This window comes from Verticillium nonalfalfae (genome assembly GCF_003724135.2).
Source record: "Verticillium nonalfalfae strain VnAa140/NRRL 66861 chromosome Unknown scaffold_54, whole genome shotgun sequence".
Classification (NCBI taxonomy): Eukaryota; Fungi; Ascomycota; class Sordariomycetes; order Glomerellales; family Plectosphaerellaceae; genus Verticillium; species Verticillium nonalfalfae.
In genome coordinates, this window is record NW_021167279.1 from 106,748 (window position 1) to 134,245 (window position 27,498).

At 60.6% G+C, this 27,498-nt stretch overlaps 7 protein-coding genes and 2 non-coding genes across 9 annotated transcripts; 3 read left to right on the plus strand and 6 right to left on the minus strand.

Moving 5' to 3' along the window:
- Nucleotides 1–1,106: 1,106 nt before the first annotated feature.
- Nucleotides 1,107–2,725, minus strand: GTPBP3 (tRNA modification GTPase gtpbp3, mitochondrial; the record flags this gene model as incomplete). The annotated part of the gene is made up of 2 exons (XM_028641215.1): nt 1,107–2,552; nt 2,612–2,725. The coding sequence occupies 2 exons, from the start codon at nt 2,723–2,725 to the stop codon at nt 1,107–1,109; spliced, it is 1,560 nt and encodes a 519-aa protein (XP_028494769.1).
- Nucleotides 2,726–3,504: 779 nt separating this feature from the next.
- On the plus strand, nt 3,505–4,564 carry D7B24_007099 (uncharacterized protein; the record flags this gene model as incomplete). Its single annotated transcript, XM_028641216.1, has 2 exons — nt 3,505–3,566; nt 3,661–4,564. 2 exons carry the CDS (start codon nt 3,505–3,507, stop codon nt 4,562–4,564), a joined length of 966 nt encoding a protein of 321 aa, XP_028494770.1.
- Nucleotides 4,565–5,299: 735 nt separating this feature from the next.
- On the plus strand, nt 5,300–6,160 carry D7B24_007100 (uncharacterized protein; the record flags this gene model as incomplete). Its single annotated transcript, XM_028641217.1, has 1 exon — nt 5,300–6,160. The coding sequence occupies one exon, from the start codon at nt 5,300–5,302 to the stop codon at nt 6,158–6,160; it is 861 nt and encodes a 286-aa protein (XP_028494771.1).
- A 269-nt stretch (nt 6,161–6,429) lies between these two features.
- On the minus strand, nt 6,430–6,519 carry D7B24_007101. The gene has a single exon. It is a non-coding gene; the product is annotated as a tRNA-Phe (tRNA).
- Nucleotides 6,520–6,695: 176 nt separating this feature from the next.
- On the minus strand, nt 6,696–6,785 carry D7B24_007102. The gene has a single exon. It is a non-coding gene; the product is annotated as a tRNA-Phe (tRNA).
- A 347-nt stretch (nt 6,786–7,132) lies between these two features.
- D7B24_007103 (uncharacterized protein) lies at nt 7,133–8,771 on the minus strand (the record flags this gene model as incomplete). The annotated part of the gene is made up of 2 exons (XM_028641218.1): nt 7,133–8,195; nt 8,251–8,771. 2 exons carry the CDS (start codon nt 8,769–8,771, stop codon nt 7,133–7,135), a joined length of 1,584 nt encoding a protein of 527 aa, XP_028494772.1.
- Nucleotides 8,772–9,876: 1,105 nt separating this feature from the next.
- Nucleotides 9,877–12,792, plus strand: GYP7 (GTPase activating protein; the record flags this gene model as incomplete). The annotated part of the gene is made up of 4 exons (XM_028641219.1): nt 9,877–10,062; nt 10,247–11,645; nt 11,700–12,281; nt 12,359–12,792. 4 exons carry the CDS (start codon nt 9,877–9,879, stop codon nt 12,790–12,792), a joined length of 2,601 nt encoding a protein of 866 aa, XP_028494773.1.
- A 584-nt stretch (nt 12,793–13,376) lies between these two features.
- Nucleotides 13,377–18,882, minus strand: D7B24_007105 (uncharacterized protein; the record flags this gene model as incomplete). The annotated part of the gene is made up of 2 exons (XM_028641220.1): nt 13,377–13,641; nt 13,700–18,882. 2 exons carry the CDS (start codon nt 18,880–18,882, stop codon nt 13,377–13,379), a joined length of 5,448 nt encoding a protein of 1,815 aa, XP_028494774.1.
- Nucleotides 18,883–19,690: 808 nt separating this feature from the next.
- Nucleotides 19,691–25,708, minus strand: SEC16 (vesicle coat component; the record flags this gene model as incomplete). The annotated part of the gene is made up of 1 exon (XM_028641221.1): nt 19,691–25,708. The coding sequence occupies one exon, from the start codon at nt 25,706–25,708 to the stop codon at nt 19,691–19,693; it is 6,018 nt and encodes a 2,005-aa protein (XP_028494775.1).
- Nucleotides 25,709–27,498: the final 1,790 nt, after the last annotated feature.

Below are 27,498 nucleotides of genomic sequence, written 5' to 3' on the forward strand. Positions count from 1 at the left end.
AGCGGGAAGCGGGCCGGGCATGGAAGGGGGGTTTGGCAAAAGCCCTGAGCCAGCCAGGCGGCGCCCGCGGCCGCTCCTGCGTGGCAAGGGCGGGAGGCGGTCTGGACGACGATACACGGTGTTGCGCCCCTGATAGAAAAGGGGTGTGTGGAGGACAACGACGAAAGAGAACCAGCCAGGCATGTCGTCGATCTTCCACAAGGTCGCGAGCTTGTATGAGTACGCGGATCGGCATTCCAAGAGTGGGAGGCTCACGCCGGGAATTTCTCAGGTTGCATGTTATAGTACAGGGTAGATACACGGGCGGGTGGAAACTGGTGTTTGATTTTCCTCGGAAAGACTGCGCGTGCTTTCAAGATTTGGTGGCGCTTAGGGGTAGTGCTTAGGTAGACAGAACGGAGTAGCAACAGGTCTGCAAGGGCTCTCAATTTCAGTCCGTCTCTCATGCCTCGAGCCCAGAGCTTCCTCGTCATACCATTGGTGCTTTCTGTCTTCCGTCACGGCCACTTGCTCACCGGCCATGTCTTTCCGGTGTGCGCAGCCATCATGGTTCTAGCCGGCCGTTTTCACACATGGTCGCGGCTTACACCGACTGATTCCCAGGGTGGTGGTGAGAAGGGTGGGTGGGTATCGAACATGGTATCCAACGACGCGGGACGCTCTTCGGCCCTTTTTTTCTCTCTCTCTCTCTCTCTCTTTCTTCCCAAATACACATTGAGCCTCATCGGCCGCCGGGAGAACGGGGGGACGCTGACGGCGGACTACCCTGCAACGACACGCATCTAGGCCCTCTCTGCTTTCTCCGACGGCAGAAGCCAAGCCACTAGCTCGGGTGGCACGCGAGGGCGATACACGTACACCGGTCTGCCGGGCACTCACGCTACGGGATGGAGTCGGGACCGTGGTCTCATTTGCCGACGCAGAACCTGGACGGGAGGGGGGAGGGATCACATGTCAGTCATCACGAAGTATACGGAACCAGCATTGGCGACGACGAGATGGACAAGGGAGCAGAGCTCGGGTGTCAGGAGATGCAGGAGGGGTGCAAAAGGGGAAGCGGTGAGAGATGGGCAGGATCAAGGGGAGCGGGAGGAAAAGAGAACAACTCACTTCTCAAAGATGACACCCAGCACCTCCTCGACATCGCCCCCCTCGCCGCGGCCAGTGATCTTGGCCAGACACTCGGCCGCGTACCGCAGGTGCTCCGCCGCGAGCACGACGTCGGGGTCCTGCTGGTCGCCCGCCTCGGCGATGGCCATGTACTCGTCGAGCCAGGCGCCGCACTGGTCCAGCAGCTGCCTCTGGCGCGCCGTGACGCCCAGCATGTCCTGCATCTCGACGGGCAGGCTCGTCATGTCGCCAAAGAGGCCGGCGAGCGTGTCGATGAAGGGGTCGACGCCGCCGTTGCTGGTGGTGCTGTGAGTTCCGCGAGAGGTGGCGTCCTGCGCCTCCCTGCACGATATGGCGAGCGTGGGCACGTCGCGTAGCGCGGGGGTGGCCCGGCTTATCTCGGCGTGGAATGTCTCGAGCAGGGATGAGAAAGTGGCGGCATCGACAGCGTCCCGCTTGTTGACGACGAGGATCGCTGCCTGGGCCTGCGCGGCGAGCTCGACCGTCTCCGCATCGTAGACAATGGCATGGCCGTCAGGGGTCGGCTCAACGGCGGCCAGCACGACGACAATGTGCGAGTCGAGCGCCTTCTGCTTGGCGCGGCGGATGCCCTCCCTCTCCACGGCGCCTACAGATCCCCCACTCTCGAGGCTCGCCTCACCCCTGAATCCAGCCGTATCGGCAAAGAGGCAGAGAAATCCGCGGATGTCGAGACTCGCCTCGACAATATCCCTCGTGGTGCCCGCCTCGCCCGACACGATGGACGCCTCGCGGCCAATGACGAGGTTCATGAGCGAGCTCTTGCCCACGTTCGGGGGTCCCAGCAGGGCGATGCGGATACCGCTCCTCAGAAGCTCGCTCGGCGCTCCGGCGGCCTCGTGCCTGCGGATGCCCTCGAGGATCTCGACGACAAGCCCGCTGACGTTGCGCAGCAGCTCGGCGGGGGACTCGTCAAAGTGCTGGTCCTCCGAAAAGTCGATCAAGGCCTCGAGCTCGGCGCGCGCTGCCAGCAGCGTCGCGCGCCATTCCTCGTAGGTGTGGCCCAGGGCGCCAGACGAGCCCCTGACGGCGGCCAGGCGCTGCTGCTCCGTGTCGGCGGCCAGGATGTCGCCCAGGCTCTCGACCTGCGTGAGATCGAGGCGGTCGTTGAGGAAGGCGCGGCGCGTGAACTCGCCCGGCTCAGCGTAGCGGACGACGGCCACCGAGGGACTGGCGCACCTTGGAATGGCGGCGAGGACGGCCTTGACGGTGGCCTGGCCGCCGTGCACATGGAGCTCGAGGACGTCATCGCCTGTGACGGTCCTGGGGCCGGCAAAGTAGAGGATCAGGGCGCTGGGGTCGAGGACGTTGGCCGTTGGTGGCGCGCTGGGGTCGTAGAGGGTGCGCACCGTGGCTTGGCGAGGTGGAGGGAGGGCTCTGGACGGACAGAGCTGGCGATAGATCTGGGACGAGCGGTCAGCTGTCTGGTGATCTGACGTCCCAAGGCATCAAGAATACGTACATCCAGACAGGCCGGGCCTGAGATGCGAATGACCGCGATGCCGGCACGGCCTGGTGCTGTGGACAGGGCGTAGATGGTGTCCTCGGTGAAGGCCGACTCGACCCGAGTCGTCATCAACCGTGTCCCTGCGCTCCGCCACCGTCTACACGACGCAGTGGAGCGGTGGTTCTCGAGAGAGGCTGGGGCTGGGGCTGACAAGACGCGCGCTGCATAGCTTGTTGTGCCGCAGCTCAAGCTGCAGGTGTTGGTGTAGATGCAGCTGCTGACGTGACGCCACGGCTGTGAAGACGGAGTCCGCGTCCGGCCGAGACGCAGCACCGGCCGAGCGACGGGGAGCATTGGCTGTGAATGAGGTACGGGAGCGCGCTATGAGATGCCGAAGGACGGTGATGAACACATGTTGGACTGGGGAAGATGAGGCATGTCAAATGACAGGAGGAAAAGGAGAGGTTCGTGATGGCGAGGTTGAACTGGCTTAGATGCATCACCTCGATTGAGCGGCAGAGAGTGGCAGAGAGCAAGTGCGACCCACTCGATCCACGAAATGGGGAAGTCGGGTCGAGCTTGTGTAAAGTGACTCTTGCTATTGGCTGCCAACCCCGGGCTTCCGCCGTCTTATCTTATCGCACCAACGGGGACCCCTGCCGCTTGGCCGCAGCTCTGAAATTTTTCTGGTTCAGTAGAGTTCAGATGTTCAGTTGTCCAGAGGCCAGAAAGAAAAAAAATCCCAGGCCCCCCCCCCCCGCCAATTCCTCACCAGGTGAAGACAAGCGACGAACGAGCGACCTCGAGCTCGACCTTTTCCTTCTCTTCCCGGAGAGAAAAACGACAAGAGTCACCCGAAACCCATATTGTCCCCTCAGGTTCAGACCCAGCGTCTACATTCTTTCATCATGGCGAGCGACAGCGTTATCTGGGAGATCATCAACACGCAGTTCTGTGCTTTCAAGATTCAGTACGTGCTTCTGCTCTCTCCTCTGTCCTCTCTCTCCTCTGTCCTCTCTCTCCTCGAGGCTGGCCTTTTTGCGACGCTAACGCCATGTGTGCAGCACCGACAAGAAGCAGACGTTCTGCCGGAATGAGATGAACGTGACGGGCTTCTGCAACAGGCAGTCGTGCCCGCTCGCCAACTCGCGGTACGCCACGGTGCGGCGGCACCCGACCAAGGACACGCTCTACCTCTACATGAAGACGATCGAGCGGGCCCACACGCCGTCGCGGCTCTGGGAGAAGATCAAGCTGCCGACCAACTACGCCAAGGCGCTCGAGGAGATTGACAAGCGGCTCATCTACTGGCCCAACTTTATGATCCACAAGTGCAAGCAGCGCCTGACGCGGCTGACGCAGGTCAACATCCGCATGCGCAAGATCGCCGCCGAGGAGGCCCGCCTCGGCGAGAAGCTCGTGCCCAAGCTGCCCAACAAGGTGCGGAACCGCGAGGAGGCCCGCGAGCGCAAGGCCGAGGCCGCCGCCAAGCTCGAGCGCACCATTGAGAGGGAGCTCGTCGAGAGGTTACGCTCCGGCGCCTACGGCGACCAGCCCCTCAACGTCAGCGAGTCCATCTGGAAGCGCGTCCTCGGCGCCATGGAGAAGGACGGCCAGGCCAAGAGGGACAAGGACCTGGACACGGGCATCGAGTCGGAGGACGAGGACGAGGACGAGTTGGACAGCCAGGCCGAGTCGGAGGACGACCTCGAGAAGGAGGTTGAGTACGTGTCCGACATTGAGGAGAGCGAGGACGAGGGTCTCGAGGATATCCAGGACTGGCTCGGCAGCGACGCCGACGAGGATGACGAGGACGACGAGGACGACGAGGACTCGGACGACAGCGACGCCGGCAAGAAGAAGTCGGGCGACAAGCGCAAGCGTGGCCGCGCCGTCAAGCTCAACAACAAGCGTCTCAAGCAGAGGGTCGCTGACCGGCCCAAGGTGGCCGAGGAGCTCACCTGGTGAGGAGGCCTTGTGCGGGGCGGTTGAAAACGTTGTTCAAACGAGCGGATTTCGGGTTTCGGGTGTCACGAGGTTTTTTTGTCTCCATCATCGTCATCATCATAGCAATGTCACATTATACCCATGGACTCTGTTGTGACGTGATTGTCAGTGTCTCTCTCAACTATCACCTGTCAGGTCTCGCCCACGACTCTGTCAGGATACTCCGTTAGTCGCAGATCGGATAAATGCATGGCGACATAATGCAGTGAAGGTGGTGGGGTCCAGTGAATGGTGGGGCACAGCTCTGGTCAACGACACTGGCCGCACCTGCCTTGGCCGCCGCTCCTTTGATCATGTTCCATGCCCCCCCCCAAGTTGAAACCTCCTCCAAGCACGAACCCACCTCCGACCAAACGATCCGACCACCTACGACAAATTGCCCTCTCCAAGTCAAGTCCGACTTCTCTGCAGTCCATCTCTACAACCGAACCAGGGCAATCCGCAGCATTCCACACGACACTCGCCAATCGAGCACCCGAAAAGCAAATCGTAGAACCCTCCGCCTCCTCCCCAGCACCCCGCAGCATCGCAACGCCGCAACAATCGCCTGAACAAGGAGCCTGAACACTACAAAGCAAGCCTAGGTCGGCAAAGGGGAGCCCGAAAGCACGAGAGCACAGTTTTCCTCCTGTCTCTCTCTCTCTTTCTCTCTCTCTTTCCCTCTCTCGCCTCTCACCCCACGCAGAGCAGCCCACCATGGCCTCGTGGTACAAGAACATACTCACAAACACAACGTCGCAGCTCTCGAGCCTGCAGTCGCGGCTCCTGCAGACGGAGAACGACGGCGACACGGAGGACGACACGCACGTCTGCCGCGTGCTCCGCGCCTACTACACCCAGGAGCAGCGGCCCTTTCCCGGCTGGCTGCCGCCGGATCCCAAGGCCCCGCCGCCCGTGGCCCCCGTCTACGCCTCGACCCAGCCCCAGGTCGGCGCGCGCTACGGTGCCGCCGCGTCGGGCGGCGGCGGTCAGCTCGGCGGCGTCCCGGCGTCGGGATCGCTGAGCTCGCTGTGGGATAGGAACCCGGCGCAGCAGGGGCAGAACGCGCCGCAGAGCCTGCGGCAGGGGCGGGGAGGCGGCGGGCAGCAGAGGGTGAGCCCGTTCGCTCAGGGTGGCGGCGGCGGCGGCGGCGGCGACGACAGGCCCGGCACCGGGGGTAGGGCCGGGAGCTACCAGTCTGGCAGCGTGTACTCGCAGGGATCGACAAGCGCGCCGGCGCCGGCGGCTGCGGGTGGAGGTTCGGCGCAGGACAGGTTGAAGCAGAGGCTTTGGGGCGGCGGCGCGAGGACGACGAGCCCGGCGGGGTCGCAGGGGCCCTACCAACCGCCGAGCTCGGGAGGCGGCAGTCATGGCGGTGACTACGAGGAGAGGTTTGCGCCGGGTGGCCAGTATGATGGGAGGGGAGGCGGCGACAGGTCATACACAGGGTCGAACACGCCGTGGTCCAACAATGAGCCAGCATACGGCGGCAGCGGGGGAGGAGGCGGCAGGCCGGCACAGGGATTGCCCAGCGGGCCAAGACGACAGGGACTTCCCAGCGGGCCGCGCATGAGGTGAGGGGAAGGTCAGGAGTGGGAGCAAAGTGTGCAAAGGATACCAGAAGGCAGCATGTTAGGAAAGGAAGCATCAAAAGGGACGCCTCGTGCAATCAAACCATTTCTTTACTTGGACCGAAGCCCATCAGCTCGGCAGATGGATAGCACAATGTGTCTCGACGACCATGCCGCGACGAGGTGTGCTTGTACCCGCGGTACTCTCTGCACGGCAAGCATGGACACGGACAGCAACGGTCAAAAAGTTGTCCAGATCGGTTGATCTGCTACTGCTGGGGTGAGCCGGGATCGAACCAGCGACCTTTAGATTGGATTCCCGAAGTTGGCTTCAGTCTAACGCGCTCCCAACTGCGCCATCCCCCCTGTGGATGCTTCTCGGCCGCGGGGCATCGTGTCATGGGGACGTGGAGAGACGGAGGAGAGGAGGGGAGCTTTGAAGAAAAAAAATGTGCCCCTCCATGGTGGATCTTGTAAGGGACTGTTCGTCGGAGCGGAGTGTATGTAAGTGCTTGTTTGCGAGGTCCAAAAGGCAAAACAATTGGGGTGAGCCGGGATCGAACCAGCGACCTTTAGATTGACTTCCTGAAGTTGACTTCAGTCTAACGCGCTCCCAACTGCGCCATCCCCCCAATGGATAATTTCCGAGACGATGAGCAGAATCATGACAACCGCTTGCAGCAAAACCCCTTATTTTTCCTTGCTGTTGAGTCTGTTCACTGGGTGATGCTAAGTTGACTTTTTTCAATGAAGCGTTGCACTGATGCGAGTCCTCATAACGTACAGTCTTGATGGTTCTCTCCTTGTCAATCGCAAGCTCATTGACAAGAAGCATGTCTCGTGTGTGCATCAGGGCCCAAGCCAGACCTCAGCGTTCCTTCACAAGCTCGAGGAGAGAAAGTACAGGCAAATCACTCTGTAGTCACAACGTGTCCATTAGTTTAGCTCGTTCTGCTGCAGCTGACGCATCCCGACACGATTAGGTCTCGAGAAGAGGCGCATCGCTCGCCTCCCAAGGGTGGTCCTTCTCCGCGCGCCGAATGAGATGGACGTGCGCCGCGCTCCTCGGCGTGATCTTGAAGGGGAACTCAGCAGGGTAGCACAGGATGCCTGGCATCGGCTTGGCGTCGATACCCACAGACTCCCCCATCGAGTCTGTGACGGCGCTCACGTCAAATACCGCCAAGGACTGGACGACGTTGATGAAGACACCTGAGTCGGCGATGAACCGGCCAGGGCATATTCTGCGTCCGTACCCAAACACGTCGGACGTGGGGTCTGGCTCGTCTCGCGGGCTCAGAAAGCGCTCGGGCTCAAACGAGTGCGGGTCCCGGTAGACGTTCGGGTCATGGAGGAACCCCCACACAGCCGGGAGGAGGATGGCGTTCTTGGGGATGCGGTACCCGTTGTACTCGAGCTCCTCGTTGGCCGTGTGAGGGAATCCCATGGGGGCAATAGGCCACCATCTCAGCGTCTCATTGATGACTGCGTTGATGTAGGGAAGGCTGTCCCGGTCCTCAAAGTTGGGAAGACGATCGGTGCCTATGACGCGGTCGATTTCTTCCTGGGCTTTGCGTTGAATATCGGGGAACTTTGCCATGGCCAGGGTGAAGGCCGTCAGGCTGATGACGGTGGTGTCCGCGGCGCCGCCGTATAGACTCGCGGCCGACCACAGGATGGCCTCCTCGTCATCTTGGCACAGGGTGCTCGTGTCGTTGTTTTTGCACTGTTGCACGAGCTTCGACACGTACGAAGGCTTTTGCGAATCGGCGTCCATCTGGCGCTGGACGAATCGATACGGCACCCAGCCGGCGTCCTGGATGGATGTGCGCCACTTGCGCGCCGTCTTCTTGAAGGTGACGCCGGGCGTGTTCTCGGGGATGTATCGGAGCAGAGGAATCGTATCGACCGGCCAGGCCATGGGCACAGTCGCCAAGGAGAACTCTGTGGTCATCTTGTCGACGAGGCTGACGAGCACGTCGGGCTCGTGCGGCTCGACAATGTAGCCATAGGCCATCTTGAGGATGGTCGCCGCAGTCGTGCTGGATCTTGGTCAGACATGCACATTTATGTCTCGCCAACGTCGTTCGAACTCACATCTTGAAGTGCTGCAGCCACTTCTCCGGCTCCTTCAGCGCACGCACGAGCTGGCGGTTCACCTCGAGCTCCTGGGCCTGGTGATACTGTGCTGCCGCAGCCTTGGTGCCGAGTTCTCGGTGCATGAGCTTGCGGTACCTGCGGAAGACCTCGGTGTTGCCCTGGCTGATGACTGTCTTGTCGTAGCCGCAGAACTCATTGGCAAAGACCATGCTCGGCCGACCGGAGGTCTTGCCGGCGAACTTCTCGAGGAGGTCATGAGCCATCTGCTGGTCATTGATGAGAATGAGAGTCTTGCCAAGCACGGTCACGGAGCTGATGGGGCCATAGAGGCCCTTGTGCTTGACCCAGTGCTGGTACTCGGCCATATCGGCGGGAGGAAAGTCGTTCACATTGCCAACAAGGGGGAGCGGTTTGGGACCTGGTGGTAGGGGCAGCCGGCGTCTCTCGTTGAAGTATTGGTAAACAAGGTAGCTGAGTAGCGCCCCGGCAGCCCACGGCAGTAGAAGTGATGCTGCCATGATGTTGGTCTGGCAGCTGGTCCACGTGTAGCGGAGGGGGGACAGGGTCAGCAGCAAGGCAGGTGAAGCTCAGAACGAGAGAGAAGAGGAAGACGAAGATAAAGCGGACGAGCACAACAACGAGGTCTGCAGCAACGGACACAGAGTCTATATCAGGCAAACAATCGGCATAATCACCGATGTCATGATTGGCCGCTCATATCTCGTGCAGGCGGCGGTCAGCCGCGTCGAGGAGCGTCTTCCGTGCCGTGGGTTCGTGATGTGCCGACTTGGCGACCTCGGTGGGGTTGAGTGCTACCTGTGTGCAGATCACGACTGGTGGTCTCCATCGCGCGAAGGCACCGTATGTGGGCGAAAGGAAGTCATTGGATGTTGAATGCACCGTGGATATCTTGCTGCATGAAAAGGGCCATCCATATGCATCGTTCGCTGTTGCCGCGGCTTGCATTGCATAGCCGTGCAAGTGAGTGATGGACATACATGCGGGCCGCCGGGCTTCTTGGTGGAACGATGAGAGTGTGATGGCGTTTCGTAGGGAAAGCCATTGGCTGCTGTCGACATGTTATTTGACGTCGACGTGCTGCCATCCAGTAGGGTCGGATTGAAGGTGGAAGGGATGGTGTTGAGGTGAGACCTACGAGCGTAGATACTTCACAGGGCAGGGTACCTCAAGCTCCAGCCACAGATGCTCGGTACCTACCCAAGGTAAGGGAGGGGGGTACCTAAGGTGGGCAGGCACCTGGAGGCATCGCGTGAAGTGACGAGGCGAGAGGCGAGGCCCGGGTGACGTAGGCGGAACGCGCCAGCTATAGCAGGCGGCCGACGCTTTCAGCGGGCGACCCCACCATCACCATCGCTGCAGCCTGGTGACCTCGCCCATCCCATTAGTCGCCCCCCCCCCGCCGTCCACCTACACTCCATGTCCGCGTGAACCCCATCCGGTGCATCATGCGTGCTGGACCAAGATTTCCCTTCTTGCACTCGAGTCTCCCTCTCGTGTAAGCCTTTCCTTCCTCAAGCAGCTTCAGCCTGCGCTTCATCTCATCTCTCCGTCTGCTCTACTACCACACACCCGCCGACCGTCACGGCCAGACACGGCTGCACGATGACCTCAGACACCCCGCCCTCCTCAGCAGGGGCCTCTCGCGATGCAGCTCCCGCCAGACCACAGAGAAGCTCGTCGCCATCGGGCAGCTACTATGCCTTGAGCGACGACGACGAGGGTGAGTACAACACCATCACACACACCGAGACGGGACGTGGTGTGAAGCTGCTCTTTTCCAAGAGCAAGGTGCGTGACCTGCTGCTCCTTGCGAATTGCTTTCCTTGCGAGTTGCTTTCCTTGCGAGTTGCTTTCCTTGCGAGTTGCTTTCCTTGCGAGTTGCTTTCCTTGCGAGTTGCTTTCCTTGCGAGTTGCTATCCTTGCGAATACGCTTTCCTTGCCCCTCATCGTCTAACCCACCACGCCACCCCAGGTCTACGTCCACCCAACCCCGTCTGCCAAAGACAACATCCCAGGCTACATCGCTCTGCTCCAGCAAAAAGGTCACCGAAATGGCCGGCCCCTTTCCTCCTCATCGCTCGAGCCCGGCTCCGTCGCCTCGTCAGATCTCCTCCTCGCCTGGCTGCCCGAAACATCGCTGGGCGCTTCCGAAAGCATCTACGTCAAGGTCGACCTCAGCGACGCCGAGTCGCCCCCCAAGCAATCCTACCTCGTGCCCCCACCGCCCACCGTCACCGCCCACCAGGGCTCCATCGGCCACTACGCCTTCGCCATCCCCGTCAGCGCCATCTATTCACTGCTCGTCCGCCCCCCGAGCCTGGGCTGGTGGTACGGCTCCCTGATCATCAACTCGAGGGCCGGCGACAGCTTCCCCGCCCTGTTCTTCCACGATGGCGAATGCCAGAGCACCATCCTCAAGAGGAAGCAGCGCGCGCGCGAGAACTTTGATCCCTTTGGCGACAAGGGCGAGATGTTCTGGGGTGGCGACGAGGTCCTGCGCTGGCTGCGACGATATATCGACATTCAACGGTCCGAGGCCGAGCCCAACATCTACCTCGTCGAGCCGAGCAAGGAAGACAGCGAGGCCTTTGGCGGCAAGCTGACGTCCAGTCAGACACAAATTGGGCGCAAGGACAGCACCACGGGCATGAACGTCCAGGGTGCTGCCGGCGCAGGATCGTCACGGGGCGCGGGACCCGATGCCCAGATGGATCCGTTTGTCAAGTTTGTCAAGGAGACTGGCTGGAACATTATGGAAAAGTTCAGCAAGGTCACGACCATGACACGCCGCGCCGCCCAAGACGCCATCCAGAACCCCAACGTCCCTCCACAGATGAGGCGGCTGCTGAGAAACCCCGAGGTGCAAACCATCCAGGAGGAGTTTGACAGCGCGAGGATCTACCTGGCTAGGTGGGCCATGGGCATTGCCGAACAGAGTGAGCGTGATCGCCGACAGAGGATCTGGACCGCGAAGGACGTGCTGGAGCTCGAAGATACAGACGTCGGCGAGTTTGAGCTGCTGGATGGTACGAGCGGCCTGTCGATGGAGGAGCGCAGGAAGCCCGTCACGGCCAAGGAGTGGAGTACCTTTTTCGACGCGCGCACGGGGCGGTTGACCGTGACTGTCGATGAGGTCAAGGAGCGCATCTTCCACGGAGGTCTCGATCCGGACGACGGCGTGCGCAAGGAGGCTTGGCTGTTCCTTCTGGGTGTGTACGACTGGCACAGCACTGCCGATGAGCGCAAGGTCCAGATCAACTCGCTCAGGGATGCCTTTGTCAAGCTCAAGGGAGCCTGGTGGGAGAGGCTCGTGGATCTCGGCGGTGAAGGAGAGGAGGGCGAGTGGTGGCGCGAGCAGAAGGGCCGTATCGGTCAGTACACCACAGCGACGCAGAATCCAACGTTCGTGCTAACAGACACCACAGAGAAAGACGTTCACCGTACGGACCGCAACGTCCCCATTTTTGCAGGGGAAGACATCCCCCATCCAGACCCTGACTCTCCCTTCGCCGAGGTCGGCACCAACGTTCACCTCGAACAGCTGAAGGACATGCTCCTCACCTACAACGAGTACAACAAGGATCTCGGCTACGTCCAGGGCATGTCTGACCTGCTGGCGCCCATCTACGCCGTTATGCAGGACGATGCCATTGCGTTCTGGGGCTTCCAGCACTTCATGGACCGCATGGAGCGCAACTTCCTCCGCGACCAGTCCGGTATGCGCAACCAGCTCCTGGCCCTCGACCATCTCGTCCAGTTCATGGACCCCAAGCTGTACAAGCACCTCCAGTCTGCCGACAGCACCAATTTTTTCTTCTTCTTCCGCATGCTGCTCGTGTGGTACAAGCGCGAGTTCGCCTGGATGGACACGCTGCACCTCTGGGAGGTCCTGTGGACAGACTACCTCAGCAGCAGCTTCCACCTCTTCGTCGCGCTCGCCATCCTCGAGAAGCACAGGGATGTCATCATGACGCATCTGCAGCACTTTGACGAGGTGCTCAAGTATGGTATGGTTGAGATTCTTGCCCCCTTTGCCCAAAGCAAAAAAAAAAAAGAAAAAAAAAGAAAGTCTAACGCACGCCAGTCAACGAACTCTCCAACACAATGGACCTCGACTCGACCCTCATCCGCGCCGAGGCCCTCTTCCGCCGCTTCAAACGCCTCGTCGAAGCCGTCGACAAGAAGGGCAACTTCCCGCCACCCCGCCTGCAGAGCCCCGACGAGGTCATCCAGAGCCCCGACGCCGCCAGGGTACGGCCCGCCAGCGCCAGCCCGCCAGAGGACGCTTCGACTTCGGCCTCGGCCTCGGCCACACCCTCGACGCCGAGTGCTGCCGCCGCCGCCGCCGCCAAGGGTAAGAGTCCCGCCGCCAAGACGGACGAGCCGGACGAGGACGAGGAGCGGCCCAAGATCATCACGCCGGAGCTGCGGCAGCTTCTGAGCCGCAAGGTCGAGGTGCTGCCGCGGAAGACGGTCGCGAACCTCGGCGACGGGCTGCCTGCGGAGAAGAGGACGTAGCACCTCGCGCACGGGGGGTCGGCGTGACGCATGTTTGGACTGGCATAGAGCGTAACGACAAGGCAGGACGAGAAATCGGGATTGGGTTTGGACAGATTCGGCGCACTCGACAGGCCGCTGTCGCGGGCGTTCTGGTTCGCGGGTTCGGCAAGGGGAACGTCGCAAAACGAAAACGAGGCAAAGCGGGTGTTTACTTCGTACCGTGTACTACAAACAGGATTGATTTTTTGTCTTTTCCGCAGTGCTACCACAGCAAGAGGCATCTTCCCATACGCGAGGGACGTTCATGGCCTGACAGGCTAACAGGCTAACAGGCTCCTCTCTTTTCACGTGATGAATGCGTCCAGACGAAAAATCCAGTTCATGCCGAGTAGAAATTGATTGCTATGCACTGACCAGAGGTCATTCATACACGCAGTGCTGAACCGCAAGTGTAAACTCTATAATGCCCTTCTCTCGCTCCCGTTCTTCTTCTCCTTGACATACGCTAATGATGACCCTCACCGACGGAATCGCCCCAAACGCCTTCGTCGCGCCCAGCCCCGGACGGACCGCCTCCGAGCGGACGACGTTAATGCAGACCTCTAATCGAAGGGGTTATATCTATGCTGTCTTCCCGTCTCGCTGTACGGCGGCGGCGGGAGCCGCTGCTGCTGCTGCAGCTGCGGCTGCGGCTGCTGCGGTGCTCCGTGAGGCGGAGCCGGTGCCGCCGCAAGCCGTGATGACGAGGACGTCACAGACGCAGCAGAGGGGGCGCGAGCGAGGGCCGACGCGGCGGGAAGGGGTTTGGCAGACCATTGGGCCGTCTTGGCGACCATTTTGGCAAAGTACTGCTGGATGAAGGATTCGCTATGCACGGTGAGCCGTTGTTTCACGTCAGCGGAGGCAGAAAGGGAGCAACACATACGTGTAGTAACTGTGGTCCGAGTCGTGGCTCTGGACCAGGTTGTGCGCCAGCTCGTGCGCCATGACGACCCACCACCAGACGGCCGCCTCGGCCTTGGCCTCGGCCTGCCTGGCGCCCGTGAGCTTGTCGGCGTGCAGCTGCAGGAAGAAGCGCAGGTTGCAGAAGATGCTGCCGCTGCTGTTGAACGCAATGGTGCCGCCCTTGTCGTCGTAGAAGATGTGCAGCACCTTGGGCGACAGCGAGTAGACGCCGCCGACCTCGGTGAGCAGGGCCGCAAAGGCGTTGATGGGGCCGGCGTACCGCTGCAGGAACGGCCCCGGTTCGAGCGTCATGTCGCGCGACGTGAAGACCTTCATGCCGTTGGAGGCCTCGGCCGCGAAGGCTATGTTCTTGGCGGACGTGCTGTCGCAGTACGTCGCCTGCTCCTTGACCTCGTTCATGCTCGGCGGCGAGAAGAGCTGGTTCGAGTCGTGCGACCGCGTTGAGTTGATGGCGTTCAGAAGGTTCTGCTCTACGGTGGCCGGGCTCGTCACCCTGCCGTCGTCCTTGCCCTTCTGCCCGCCGCCGCCGGTGCTGCCGCCGGTGGACGGACCAGGACCAGGCGGCGGGGGCAGAAGCTGTCGGCCGTCTTGCGCCGGCTTGTCAAGTTGGCCGTTGTGCCTGTCGTCGTCGTCGTCGTCGTCGTCCTCGGGTGTGTCGAACCCCAGACGTCGCGTCAGGTTGGAGAACAAGCCCTTATTCTTTCTCGTTGGTGGCATCAAGCTAGGCGGACGCTGACCCTCCTCGGGGCTCTCGTGTCCGAACGAACCAGGCATGACCGGCTCGGGTGTCTTCGCAGTGTGCCGAGCAGCCTCGGCAGCCTGAGTCTGCTGCTGGTCCCATTCCCGCTCCCTGTCCTGAATGCGCTTCTGCTCTGCGTCCAGCGCCTTGCGCCTCTCCTCCTCGGCGATCCTCGCCTCCGCAGCCTTCGCTCGCAGGATGCGGTCGACGTTGTAGCCTCGGGCCCGCAAGCCGAGCAGGTCGAGGGTCAGGAACGGCTCGAAAAAGAGGTAGGCCTGCTGGTTGTGCCGCGTCAAGAGCAGCTGGCAGATGGCCTGGCCCACCTGGTACATGTCCGGCTGGCCGTCGGCGGCGACGTATAAGACCCAGCCCGCCCGCGTCTGCACGCTCGCCGCCGAGCGCTTCTCCGTGTGCGTCTTGCTCTGGCCCCGCAATGTGCGTCTGAGAGCCACGTTGGTCACGAGTTCAACGATGAGGTTCTTCTCGAGCCACTTGGCGTCATGTTTGAACGCTTCCCGTCGGTAGGTCGCGTATTCGTGGAGGAAGATCTTGCTGCGCTCCACAACGTGTTTCCGGAGAGCTGCCGCCCTGTCTTGCTTATCGACGTGGGGACCGATCCGGACGTTCTCCTCGACGAGACTGCTGAGGTTCTGCGCACCAAGAGCCAGGTAGAAGTTCTCGAGCGCTTCGTCCTCCGGTGCCGTGAGCAGATGATCCTTGAACAGTCGGTAGCTGATGATGTCGTCGAGCAGGACGATGCGGTTCGCCGACGCCAGCTGATACTGCTTGATGGGGGCCTCCTCATCCTCCACATCGACAAGAGGACCCTGCGTCGTGGACGGGATTTCCTTGGCACCGAGAAGGAACGGCGAGACCGACATCTTCCTGAAGAGTTCCTTGTCCCTCTTGAGCTGGGGGAGGCTCTCTGCCAGAGACCGGAGCAACGTCATGTACTTGTCGGGGCTCTGCAAGATGCTCAGCAGCCGCGCCGGCTCGCTGCACGCAAGCTGCGCAAGCTCTGGTTTCGTCGGCTCCGTCTTGGCGCCGCATTTGAAGAGGAACGCGTTGGCGTCGCCGCCAAAGTCAACAAAGTCGAAGATGTTGCCATAGGTCGTCGAGCTTCCCAGGTACACCCGCTGGGGGCTGATGAGGGTCAACGTGCTGCGACCGGCACCCGACTTCTCCTTGCTTGCAACCGCTCCGTCGCGAGCGGGGCGACGCACGGGGACGATGGGGGCGTCTCGCAGTCTCGACAAACTTTGTTCTCCGAGGTCAGCAATACGAAGTGCAAAGTAGGCGAAGAGCTTGGCAGCCTGCTGCTCATCTTGCGGTGGCCTGGCCAGCAAGCGCGAGACACACTCGTAAATGGGCGGCTCCTTCAGAACGCCGAACTTGTTGGCGTGGATGTGAAGGTCCTTTCGCAGAATATCAAAGTGCAGGATCGCAGCAGCCTCGTTGGTGAAGCACATGCTCGGAATGACGCGCTTCTTCTCGTCGCCCTGGACAGGAAGAATCGCCTTTTGGCTGCCAGCCAGGTTGAACGACCCATACCCGTGGATGTGGTGGTTGGCGATGAAGAAGGTCATGGCTTGAACACGCAGCGCCTCGTCTTGCGACGTCATCAGGTCTACGAGCTCTGGCACCGAAGGATACGCCCGCAAGCCCAAAGTCGCGAGGAACAGTCCCTCCGTGCTGGAGGCCCGGAAGCTGCCTGGAGGGCCGGGCCACTGCAGCAGCGGCAGCCCCAGAGCTCTGTGCGAATCCTTGGGCTCAAACAAGTCGCACACGCGGTACAGCTGAGTCGAGCCCTTGGTCGGTTCCAAGCCCTTGGGGCCAGCCTCGGCAGGGCAAATGCGCGACTCCTTCAACTTCTTCATATCCGCCGCGGGAATGTCATCCTTGACAGATGCCAGGTACTTGATGAGTTCGAGGTGACTCCATCGCTTCTCTTCGCCGTTTGCGGTGGGACTCAGGAGCCTGGTGAAGATGGTATCGAGGTCGAGGGTTTTCCTGACGCCAATGGCAACGAGAAACTTCTCCTTGAGGTTTTGACAGTTTTCAATAACCGGCAGATCGTCAAAGAGCTTGACGGTCGCAAAGAACGACTCGGTAGGCTTCCGCATGCCCAGCTTCGTCGGCATGACCGTATGCGCTTGCAGCAGACCGATCACGGCAGACTTGGACTTTGGGTTCAGATTATCCCACGCCTTGGACAAAATGAGGAGCACTTGGAGAGCAAATTTTGGCGTCTTCGTCATGTTCTGGTCATCTGCCTTGTCAGAGAGGGACATGAGCAGGAACCTCAGCCAGGGCAAGACTTCGAGAGGCTCCCAGCCGAGCGCCTGCAGCTCCGGAGTCGCGCAACTGCTGGTAAAGGCGTGCGGGATGGTGGTGGGCGGTATAGGGGCGTGGGCCGGGATCTTGTTGACCACGAGGAAGTTTGTGATGGACCCGAGAGCAATGATCTCACCCTGATCGCTACCGTCTTGTGACACAGTCGCCACCGCAACATCCAGCAGGCTGGACTTGCTCGAAGGATCAAGCTCGCCGTTGAGTGCTCTCTTACCAGCCCAGCTGATGAAGTTGATCAGCTGCTCCCGATTCATGGCCTTGGTCTCGAGTTCTTTGCGCACGTCCTCCACCGTGATCGAACTGATCAGCCCGAAATCGATCAGCTTTTTGACGAATGGGTCATTCTTGAGCTCCACAGGCACGACGGGGATGCTATCCACGAATTTGCTGAGCTCCTCGGATCCGATCCGCACCTTGGAGGTCTGCATGACACCACGCGAAGAGAAGACCTCGATGGAGGCCTTACGATACGACGTCCAGAAGGCTTCCTCGATGATCTGTGCAACCTGACCGCTTGGCGTCGAGTCACCAAAGGTAAACGTCTTCAAGATGTGAATGGCTTCAGGCATGAATTTGGCAATGTCCTTGTTCGCAATCTTGCCGCCCTTGTCGGCAGCCCTCCTGACCTTCAGGTCAAGATCACTCATCTCGTTGGCAAATGCCAGCCGCGTCATGATACCGGCAGCACGAAGCATCTCGATGTTCCAGGAGCGAACCCACCGTGCGTTCAGGTCGATGGCCTCACGCTCCACGGTCGGAATTACAGACTGTGCCGAGATGTGCATGCCCGCACCCGTGGTCTGCGTTGTGGGAAAGCCAATGAAGATCCGGCCACCGGGCTTCTTGCTCGGCAGAACAGACGCAAAGACATCGGCTGATTTAGAGATGACGTCGGAGCTCGAGCTCTCGGTCGCCTGCGTCTCGTCGTATGACGATGTCAGGATGGACAATTTTGTCGTCTTCGGAGGCGGCTTCTTCGTGGCACGTTCTAATTCTGCCGAGAAGGAGGCAGACACCTTGGTCTTGATGACCGCAGACGTGACGCGGAGGAAGATGGAGGAGCTTGACGCCTTGGTCACGTCCTCCGAGATGGTCTCCTGGGCGACGGCTTCCTCCTTGTGCGCCTTGCCACGCAGGCCAGCCTGCGAGGCACTCGACGTCAGCCTAGAGAAGAAGCTTCTCAGAGAGGGAACCTCTGCGCCCATGCCGTACTGGTCGGACTGTTTGGCAGCGGTGGCCCTGGGCTTCCACCCAATGACGCCCATGAAAGAGGCATCGATCTGTGCACTCGTACGATCGACGGTGTGTACCGTCATGAGGCCGTCCCGGGTCCGCGTCTCGAGGTCCCTTGGGATGGGCACCTCGACACTGGGCGAGGCCTTCTTGTGCAGGGACAAGACCTTGTAGTCGTCGATCCAGAACTCGACGTGCTGCAGGGCCACAAACGTTAAGCTTGTGGCAAGAAACTGACTGACAGACAGGAGATTGGGGAGAGGCGTCGTCGTGTTGCGGTAGTCGAGCACAAAGATGGTGTCGGGCGACTGCTGGTCCACGGGCAGCGTCGTCTTCTTGGTGAACAGGGCGTTTCCTTTCCAGTAGAACGCCATGGCCTCGTTGCCAGAGCTCACAAAGGGCTCCTCGCAGTCGGCAAAGACGCTGTAGAAGCCCACGCCAAACGCACCAATCTTGGTCTCGTCGGGGTTGCCCTCGGCTATCCTCTTCAACCTCCCCCAGTCTGTCTTTGTAAAGGGTTGGCCGTCATTCTGGACCACGAGGCGGCGGAGCGTGTGATTTGTGATGACGTGCTTGAGGAGTTCAGAGCGATCGGTCGTGTTGGGTAGCGCGACAGAGGTGGAGGGCATGGTCTCCCACTTGACCTTGACGGTCGTGGCCTGGGCGTCGGCGGCGTTCTGGATGAGTTCTCGGAGTGTCGTCCATTCGCCAGAGTAACGGGCGAGAACCTTGTCGATGAGGGCTCTGGTATCGACAGTGACGGCTTCTTCGTCCTCGCCATCCCGCATGGCGGTGGCGCGGAGGCGCGAATAGTCCATGGTTGTGGTTGTGGAATGGGAGGGTAGGATCGAGGGGTGGAAGTCGGAGGGGGTTTATCCAAGGTGGAAAGTTCGCATGGTCTTGGCCAGCATCCAGAAGCAAGAGTGGCACTTTAGAATGCGTCTAGTTACAGGTATCGCGTCGAGATGACAGAGGCGTCCAGGCTGTTCGGAATCGGAGGGTCGGGGTGTCGGCATACACGATGACACTGTAACGAAAGCTGAGACGTATTAATAGTACAGGCACGGGAAGAGGGCGGCCAGCGGGGTTAGGCAGGCCAGTGTTTGCTCTCAGATCACACCTTGCCACTGAAGCCACTCTGCTGTTCTAGAAGCTGCCGTGCGAAGATGCAAGGTCAAACTCAGGCTGTTCGAGTCGGCGTTGCGTCGTGAGCTCGGTGAGTCTGGCCCCAAAGTTGCTGAGGCTAGGCTTCCCCCCGTAGTGGCCTCGTGACGCAACGCGCCTCGCCACAGGCACCGATGCACTGGGGTTGGTGGTGACAGGGGTCCGATAAGATAACCAGGCACCCCTACCGATGAGGCTCACGTTCCTGGCCACAACACACCGAGCCCCCTGAATGAGGCTTGGAACCTGGGCCTTCGTGCCTGTCATTAGGGGCCTACATGGATTCACAGCCAGTGCGTTCCTGGCCAGTACGAGAAACGTAAAAAAAAAAAAATTAAAAAGAAAATTGGACAAAATCGGAACGGATTCGATGCATTACAAGTTGCTAGTGTATAGTACAACAGAGAGACCGTCTCGTTTCGGAGGTCTCGTCACAGACGCCTCCAAATCCAACCAAACTCCTTATTTCGCCATAATGTCAACGTAGCGTCCGCTCTTCCTCGCCTTCTTCGCGCCAGGCCTACGCGGTCCTGCGGCGCCTATCAGATCATCAATGCTGCTGGCATTGCTCATGCTCGTCGTCGGCCGGCTCGGCGGTCCGCTCGGTGGCCCTGTGCTCGAGTTCGACACCGACCTGGCCATGGCTGGCGGGCCTGCCGGGATGTCAAGGCTCTCCCGCGAAGGAGCCTTTGACAGGCTGCCTGCGCCGATCGGCATAGGCGGCCGAGGGGGTCCGCCAGGGGGTCCCATGGGCGGCGCCGACGACGACGGAGGGGGGGGCGTGCCGGTCGACTTGGGCGGTGGAGGTGTAGCCGTCTTGGCCGGTGTCTGCTCGGCCCCGGCCTTCTTGTTGACCCATCGCTTCTGATCGGGGTCGTAGACGAAGCTGCTCGACTCGCCCAACTTGGCACGGATCGGCTTATTGCCTTGGTTGGAATCCGGCATGGCGTCCTTCTTGCCACCCCACCAACTGCCGAAGCCCCATCCCTTCTTGCCTGCGCTCTGTTCGCCTGCTCTCTTGGCTGTACTGCTGTTAGCTTCGTTGTGATAAAGAAAAGGGGCATGCCCAGATTGAATCTTACCATCTTCTTCGGCGGCCTTTCTGAACATCTCGTCATTCTCCTTGTCCTTCTCCGACTTGGATTTCCCCTGCGGCCGCAGTGCGGGAATATCATCCTCGTCGTCATCCATGAAGCTCTTCTTCTTTGGCTTTGGCTTGTCATCATCGTCATTGTCGTCGTTGGATGGCTCAACGCCCGGGTCATAGGTCGGTGGCTCGTAGCTGTAGGGCTGGTACGAAGGTGCTTCGTACCCTCCGCTAGCTGCAGCATCCTCGGGCTCGGCCTGTTGGGAATCCGGGCCTGCGTTCGTGACAAAAGACGAAGGTTCATAGCCGTACGAGGGCGGCTGGTACCCTTGATCCCCCTGAGGAGTGAATTGGGTGGGGTCATCGGCAGGAGGCGCTGGCGATCCCTGGTGTGTGATGACCGGAGCTTCTTGCAAGCCGCCGTACGGTCCATAGGCAGACGGAGCGGGGTCAGGCTGGGGTGCATGGCCGTCCAGAGGCGCACCGTAGGGTGCAGGGTTGTAGGCTTGCGGAGTATAGCTGCCTGCGGTAACACCAGACTGCGAGTCGATAGAGGTGCGAGTCGGCGCATCAAAGGACGCACGGCCGTAGTCGTTCGACGGCTGAGTCGACTGCGCCGCAGGCGTATAACCCGACGTCGGCTCATACGAAGTCGTCGGTGTAGACGGCTGCGCTCCCATGGGCGCGTAGCGCGATGCTGCCCTTGTCCCCTGTGCAAGTGCTGCAGGAGCAGTGACTGGGTAGCCGGGATTGTTGTTCCCGTACACGTCAAAGTTCGATACGGAAGGAGACGGGCTGATGGTAGGTGTGCCTCCGGCAATGCGGCCAAATGGCCCAGTCTCCGCGCCGGGCTCGCCTGGCGTGGCGGTGCCAGAACCGTCGGCCTCGTCGCCGGCAACAAACTTGTTGAAGCGGTTCCACATGCTATCCGAGACCTTGTTCATGCTGGGTTTGGAGATCCAGGACGAAGATTCGCCCTTGGGCGCCTGCTTGAGCCTCTTGGACAGGTCATCTACCGCAGCCTCGAGCAGGGCATGGTGGTACGGAGACCTCTTTGTCTGTGCAGTGATCGAGTTGGCAATGACATCGCAGTATTGCAGCGCCTTGTCCCTAAAGCCATGCTCCGCCAGAGTTGCGGCATGCTGGAGTTTATAGGCAGCAAGGTGCGGCACGCCGGCCGAGTTGGCCCCGCTCGCAAGCGAAAGGCCATACTCGAACACTTCGCTAAGCAGCAGTGCCTCTGTCTCCTTGCCGAACTGCTCGGCTTGAGTCTTGTGGTCAGCGCCCAGGAGGACAAAGCTGGCTGTCTGATCGTCGAGACCCCCGAACACTATCGTCTTGCGGGCAAAGAGGAAGCAAATATGTGCGGCTTCGGCTCTGCCATATGTCGACAAGAGATCGCCCAGTGCGCTCAGCGCCTTGGTGTCATCGGGGCTCCGGTTGCTGAGCACCAACCCTAGGGTCTCGCGCCATTTGTCGAGGCCATCGAGGGCGTCCTTGGCTGGCTCGGCAGTCGCGGCCGTGGTCATCAGCTGGCGGCCAGCACGAGCATGGCTGGGGACCAGCTCATCGACACACTCATCGAAATTGCCTGACAGGACCTTGTACAGTGCAGCAATCGACTCGTTGTTATGCCCCGGGTAGTTGACCTCTTTGCGCACAAACTCTTGGGCGACCTGCTTGTACAGATCCGGCGACACCGTGTTCGAGATGAGCATGGCATGACCCCAGAGCCTCTTGTCGACAGCTGCCCAGACCGCTTGTTCCCGATCACCAGCGAGGAGGTGCTTGCGGATGGAGACGACAGTTTGGGAGTCAACACCATCTGCCTGCATCTGAGTGGAAGTGGCTGGGAACGCAACACCAGCTGCGCCATCCGCGTAAAGAGGAGCTGCCTCAGCTGCCTCGTCCTTTGCTTCTGGCGAGAGAATGTCGCGCACGGCGGCCTCGACCTCTGCGCCGCCTTCGAGAGCGCCATCGAATTCGATGAACGTCCTGAGAATCTTCCACAACAAGACGCGCTCAGTCGTTCGCTTGTCCTCGTGGGTGATTTGAGAGCTGTACGTCTGACCTGGCAAGTTTGCCTCCAGTGACTCGATCCCGGCAGTCAGCCAGGAAATAGTCTCCTTCTTCTTCGACTTCCCCTTGAGAGGTCCAGGGAATTTGGCCAGCCGGTCTTCGAGAGGCTCAATGTCTTTCACCTGCTTGACGCGCACTTCGCCGGGCGTACGCACAATCATGGGTGCCGTTTGGCCCATGCCGTAGCGTGGGATCTCCTTGGGGAACGATGTGATGATGGTGCCACCGATACCCCACGAGAAGACAGGTGCTCCCTTCCACCTCTTGAGTGGGTCATTTTCACGTCCATCGGTAGGGGCGACCATGTTCAAGCTCTGAGAAGGAGCTCGGTGGCGACCCGTGCGAGGTGCTGCGGCATATGAGTGCTGCGCACTGGCGGGCTGCGCTGCTTGCGGAGCAGCGGCACCATGCGAGGACGCCGGACGTGCAGCAGCTTCACTGGGTTGGTAGCGGCTTTGGAGTGAGCCAGGCGATTGTGTCTGCGACCTCATCGGGGGCGCGAACCTCTGCTCGGGTGAGAGGGGGTTCGATTGCGGCTGAGGCGTGTAGTTGGCCGCAGCTCTCTTGGGGGGCGACAACATGGATGGGCCATACCCATGGGCGGACGGCGGTGGGGTGTGGCGTGCAAGAGGTGGCGATGCAGGCGTCGCGCCAAGAGGGGCATACGCATCAATAGGCTGAGGCGACTGTTCGGCCTTCGCACCTTCGTCTTCCTCAACCTCCTGCGTCGGCGGCAGCGACGAAACGCGGTTGACCCTCGGCTCAAACTGTGCGCTGATGCGTCGATCCTGCTGGCCGTGCTGGCCGTGCTGGCCGTGCTCACCATTTGTGACAGGTGCAGACTGGGCTCGGTCGTGAGAAACCTCGAAGTGCGCGAGCGGGCTGGAAGTGCGAGGCAGGTGAGGGAGCACCGCCGCTGGGGGCGGCGCCGCGCTATACGTCGCCGAAGGTGGTCGGGAGGCTGGCGGTGCCGGCGAGTACCTGTTGGCCGAACCGGGCCGAGCTGTGCCATTCACAGCCGGCGCCAAAGGCGGCGCTGGAGAATAGCGACTGTTGTTGGGTATGCTCGACGTGCCTGGGCTGTTGGACTGCAAGGCTGCATATGGACTCACGCGCGGCGGCGCGACCAGCCCGGTGAGCCCGCTCGACTCAGCTCTCGGCAGAGCCGGAGGGGCCTCCTGCTTCGGTAGCTCCATGGACTGGCTCGATGGCAAAGGCGCGTACTGCGCTGCAGGCGGCCCCGGAGGCGGTCCGGGCGGCGGTCCCTGTGGCAGGGAAGCAGGACCGCCAAGAGCTGGAGACGGCAGGCGGCTGCTCTGGCGCGAGGCCGGACGGGGTCTGGAGGTCATGGGAAGGTCCTCGAAAAAGTTCTCCTTGCTCGGAGTGACAGCGCGAGGCTTCAGCCCAGCAGCTGGTCCCGCCGTGCCTGGGCTGGGAAGAGCCAAGGCAGGGCTGGGAGGAGGCAAGCCGGCAGACGGTGGTGCGGAGCTGGTCGGGCTTGGGGCGTACATGCTGGAGCTTCTGGGCGGTAGCTGCACGGGGGGGGCTTGCACCTGAGCTCTCGGCAGCTGCTGCATACTGGCTCGCTTGCGCGGCTTGACATCCATGGGCAAGTCGTAGGGCGAGGTGTAGCCGCCCTTGTTCTTGTCGGCGAAGCTCTGGGCTTTGGATGCCTCGGGACGCGGCGGCGGCGGCATGCCATATGCAGCTTGGATGGGCGAGGGCTGGGACTGAGCAGCGTACGACGTTGGGGCTGGGAATGAAGTGACCGCAGGCGAAGGCGCATATGCTGATGTAGGCGTCTGGGGCGGCGCCGCCGCCACAGGAACGTAAGGCGACGGGGTGGCGGCAGCCTTGGGAAACGGGAAAGATGGGCTCTGCGGCGTATATCGTCCTTGCAGGCTTTGCTGTTGAGCGGCTGGCAGGCTGGGTGGCTGCACAGCCGGCGCGGATGCCGCGGTCTCGTCGTCGTCGTCGTCCAAGAAACCTTCGTCATCACTGCCAAAGAATGCGGCGGGATCAACTGGCTTCGAGTCGCCAGCGTTGTCGTCGAGCAGGAATTCATCATCGTCGTCTCCGGCAAATGCCTCTTGCCACTTGGCAGCCAGATCCTCAGGAGCAGGCTTGCTAGAGTCGTCCTCTGTAGCCAAAGCCTGCGACGGCGTCGCTTGATGCTCATCCTCCTCGGCCATCCCTTCCAGCGTATCCGCTCGCGACAGTGGGTTCGTGCCAAAGGCACCAAGTACCTGCATCGTTGACTTGCGCTCCAGCGTGGGCGGCGTATCATCGTGGCCAGCATCCTGCACATGGCTGAAAAAGTCGTCGTCGGCCGAGGCTTCGTGGTCGAAGAAGGAGGCTGAGGCGGCAGTCTCCGTGTGCTCGGGCGCGCGAGGAATGAGAGGCAGGCCTTCCTCGAATCGCGAACCGACATCGTCCTCATCGGCGTCCGTCATGTCGCGTCCTACATACTGCGCTTGCTCCGAGTAACCGTTGATATGAGGCGTGTCAGACGGGTCGTCGGCAAAGTGAGGTTGGGCTGGAGAGATTGCTCGTTCAGACAGAGGAGCGTCAAGGTCGTCCTGGTGCTGCTCCGTCGCCTGGATTACATGTTGGGCCTCGGTGGCGGGAAGCGGTTGAGTCCCTGCCGACGCGCCGGGCGGGCTCGCTGGGGGGACGACCGGGAACGAGTTGGTCCTGTCAGAGGGAGGCATGAACTTGAAGGGGTCCGTGTCGGTTCGGGAGAGGTTCCAGTCGGCATCCTCGTCATCGTGGAAGTTGATGTCATGCGACACAGTTCGGGCGAAGGAAACAGTGCTCGAGTGGCCGAGAACAGGGCCGGCGGCTTGCACCTCAGGTGCTGGGGGCGATGATTCAGCAGGCGCGGCAGCCTCGGCGTCAGCCGGTGACGCTTCGGGTTCTGCAGGAGCAGAGGTCGGATGGTCAAACACAGGCCAGTCCCCTTCAGCATCAGCTTGCGCGACGGGTTCCTCTGCGAACCAGGGCCTGTTGGCGCTCTCGTCCTGGGGTATCGGGTCAGGGACCGGAGGCATGGTAGCTTCGGAAGTGGGCGTGGGTTCGGTTGGCTCGTTGATCAGCGACGCATCAAGATCGGCGGTGGCCTCGGGTTGCGCGGATGAGTCTGTAGATGATGTGGTTGTGTCGTGCGCGTACGGCTCGGATGCCTCCAAGGAATCTTGGACCGGTGGTGGTTGGGTGTGTGCAGGAGCGGAGGGATGGCCGTCGACAGTGGCAGAGGCACTGCTGTTAGGCATCAGAGCGGGATGCCATGACGAAACGTGTTCGTCGGAGCTCATGTTGGCTCGACCCAGTTGATGAAGGTCGGGAACAGCTTTTCTCAGCAACGGCTCCTTTCTTGGGGGGGGGAAACCCTGATAGATGCAAAAGGCTTTCCGAATGGGATAGGTCAGCCAAGGAAGTTTTTGGATCTCAGGATCTCAGGATCTCAGGATCTCAGGATCTCAGGATCTCGGGTGGTGTGCTCGCAGCAAAAAAAAACGCGACACCAGGGAGGTTGCAATCGAGATGAGGCGTGGAGACAGGAAAAGGAGGTCGCGCAAAGCTGGGTAAGTAAGATGAAGGAAAACGTACAAGGACAGTCAAAGCTTGGATCTACAGAAAAGGCCAGGCCCCAAGCGCCATGTTCGATTCGTCTGGAGAAAGAGGGAGATAGATGCTGTCGGAAGAGAACAGAGTATTAGGTGCTGGTAGAATACAGGGGCGGCCGACAGTTGAGGTACAGAAGTGATGATGATGGATTGTAGCGAGGCCAAGACGGGGCGAGACAAGTGCAAGCTGGCAGCAATCCTCTGTCTGGAACGGGGAATGGAAGGCAGCACCGGGCATCGAGCATCGAGCATCGAGCCTTGAGCCTTGAGCAGGCATCGTCCAGTCCCGTGGCGTGTACGAGGCCACGGTGGGTCTGTCACCCTTGCCTCCGTGTCATGTTCACTCCCGCGCCCAAACGAGCACGCCACCGAGGTTCAACCGGCGCATCATCCGGGCCTCCAGGTGTCCTTTTCAGCGCTTCTTCAGTGGGCCACTGCCGGTCGTGCCACGGACAGGCATGCCCCTTGCCTAGGTGGGTAGGTACCTACCTGGTAACCTCCCTAGGTAGGTAGGTAGGTAGGTACCTGGTTACCTAGGTAGGTAGGTAGGTACCTAGGTAGGTAAGCTAGGGAGGAAGCCTGTAGAGACAGACTTTAGAGCTCGGAACCTAAGGGTCCAGCTAGCTGCATGGTACGCCCAAAAGAAAGCCAGATATGCTCATGAGACTCTGTCGTGGTCACATGAAGGAGGGGAAACACGGTAGAACGGATGCCCCATCAACATCGAGCCATCTACATCATCCAAGTAAAATGGTCATGGTGGTTCCACAGTAATGGATGGTGGTCGAGGTCCATGTCGTTTGAGGCACAGTACCTTGTCTTGCTTGTGCATCCCCTCCCTAGGCACGTCGCAGAAAGCAATGGCCACGCGGCTGGTCCCTGAACGTCACAGCTTGATGAGCCCACCTAGTCACCTACCTAAGGTACCTATCTACCTGCCTACCAAAGGTAAGATGCCTTAGCTTTCCTAGGGACCAGGCTGCCAGGTAGGTGCTACAGGCGCCACAGTGCCACAGACCGAGTGTCCACCAGGCCTCGTAGTCAGTACGTACCGCAAACCCAGCCTTGCCAGTGCAGCGTCAGTCGCGATTGATTTGCTTCCCCTGCATCCCGGTCCATCCACCCATCCACCCATCTACGTCGGCATCATACCTCCTGGGCAGCTTAGTTTCTGCCCTGTCGGATGCATTCAGTATACCTGTCCGAACAAGCGTCGCCCTTTTCTTGATGTATCTATTGCCTCAGCCACTTTTCTACTTTCCAGCACGAGTCTGGCCTTGAGCTTTGCAACTGCGGCCAACTCACCCTAACCCTCGATTCATTCAACTACCGGCAACTTTGGACGCCGCCCCAAGCTTCGGCTCCAGATGCAGCTGTCCTGTCAGCGTCTAACGCCCCGATCGAGCCGAATCATCATCACCTCTCGTCAGCTCTCCTAAGCTGTAGAGGCCCCCCCAAGCCCCAAGACCGGCCGCGGC